Source organism: Nestor notabilis, unplaced genomic scaffold (assembly GCF_000696875.1).
Source record: "Nestor notabilis isolate BGI_N333 unplaced genomic scaffold, ASM69687v1 scaffold27464, whole genome shotgun sequence".
Classification (NCBI taxonomy): Eukaryota; Metazoa; Chordata; class Aves; order Psittaciformes; family Psittacidae; genus Nestor; species Nestor notabilis.
In genome coordinates, this window is record NW_009926418.1 from 1,705 (window position 1) to 2,905 (window position 1,201).

Here is a 1,201-nt window from a genome sequence, read left to right on the forward strand (position 1 = left end):
GTGGAGTCCTTTTTAGGCGTTTGGGGACCGTTTTTAGGTGTTCTGGGGACCGTTTTTAGGCGTTTGGGGGCGTTTTTAGGCGTTTGGGGGGCATTTTCTGTGCCTCTCTCTTCATGGGGGTGTCCCATTGAGTTGCTCTGACCCCCATTCCCCCCCTCCCGCAGCCGGAAGGGCCCGGGGTGGGTGCGTGGAGGTGGCGTCGGGCACGGAGGCGGTGCTGGGGCTCCCGTTCCGCCTCCTCTGCATCGCCTGCAAGCGCCGCAGCGAGACCCCAGCCGAGGCCACCGGAGAGTGGTTCTTCCGCGGGGAGGGAGACACCGCCTTCCACAAGGTACCGGGATGGGGAATGGGAGGGAATGGGAGGGGAATGGGGAGCTACTGGGAGCCACTGAAGTTGATTCTGGGGGCTACTGGGAGTCACTGGGAGCTACTGGGAGCCACTGGGGTTATACTGGGAGCTACTGGGGTCATACTGGGAAGCACTGGGTGATAGTGGGAGGTACTAGGGTCACAGTGGGTGATACTGGGAGCTACTGGAGGGCACTTAGGTTGTCTCTGTGGGTCACTGGGAGATACTGGGTGCTACTGGGGTCATACTGGGAGATACTGGGAGTCACTGGGAGCTACTGGGAGCCACTGGGGTTATACTGGGAGCTACTGGGGTCATACTGGGAGATACTGGGAGTCACTGGGAGCTACTGGGAGCCACTGGGGTTATACTGGGAGCTACTGGGGTCATACTGGGAGATACTGGGAGTCACTGGGAGCTACTGGGAGCCACTGGGGTTATACTGGGAGCTACTGGGGTCATACTGGGAGATACTGGGAGTCACTGGGAGCTACTGGGAGCCACTGGGGTTATACTGGGAGCTACTGGGGTCATACTGGGAGATACTGGGAGTTACTGAGAGCTACTGGGAGCCACTGGGGTCCTACTGGGAGTCACTGGGAGCTCCTGGGGTCATATTAGGAGCTACTGGGAGGTGCCGGAGGGCACTTAGGTTGCGAACTGGGAGTCACTGGGCGCTATTGGGGTGCACTGGGCGCTATGGGTGTGCTGTATCTCCCCAGATCCTGCAGTACAGCCCGGAGGAGGGCCAGTGGGTGGCACCGGGCCCCTTCGATGGGGTGCTGGTGTGGAACGGGTCGCGGGGCACGCGGGACCTGCAGGACCTCTCGGTGCGGTTCTCGGCCGTGGAGC

General features: G+C 61.2%; 1 protein-coding gene across 1 annotated transcript; it reads left to right on the forward strand.

Annotated features, from left to right (window-relative positions):
• Nucleotides 1-164: 164 nt before the first annotated feature.
• LOC104404967 (sodium channel subunit beta-1-like) lies at nucleotides 165-1,179 on the forward strand (the record flags this gene model as incomplete). The annotated part of the gene is made up of 2 exons (XM_010013530.1): nucleotides 165-331; nucleotides 1,072-1,179. Coding segments are annotated over 2 exons (275 nt in total), but the record flags the coding sequence as incomplete, so codon positions are not given.
• Between the last annotated feature and the right edge of the window lie 22 nt (nucleotides 1,180-1,201).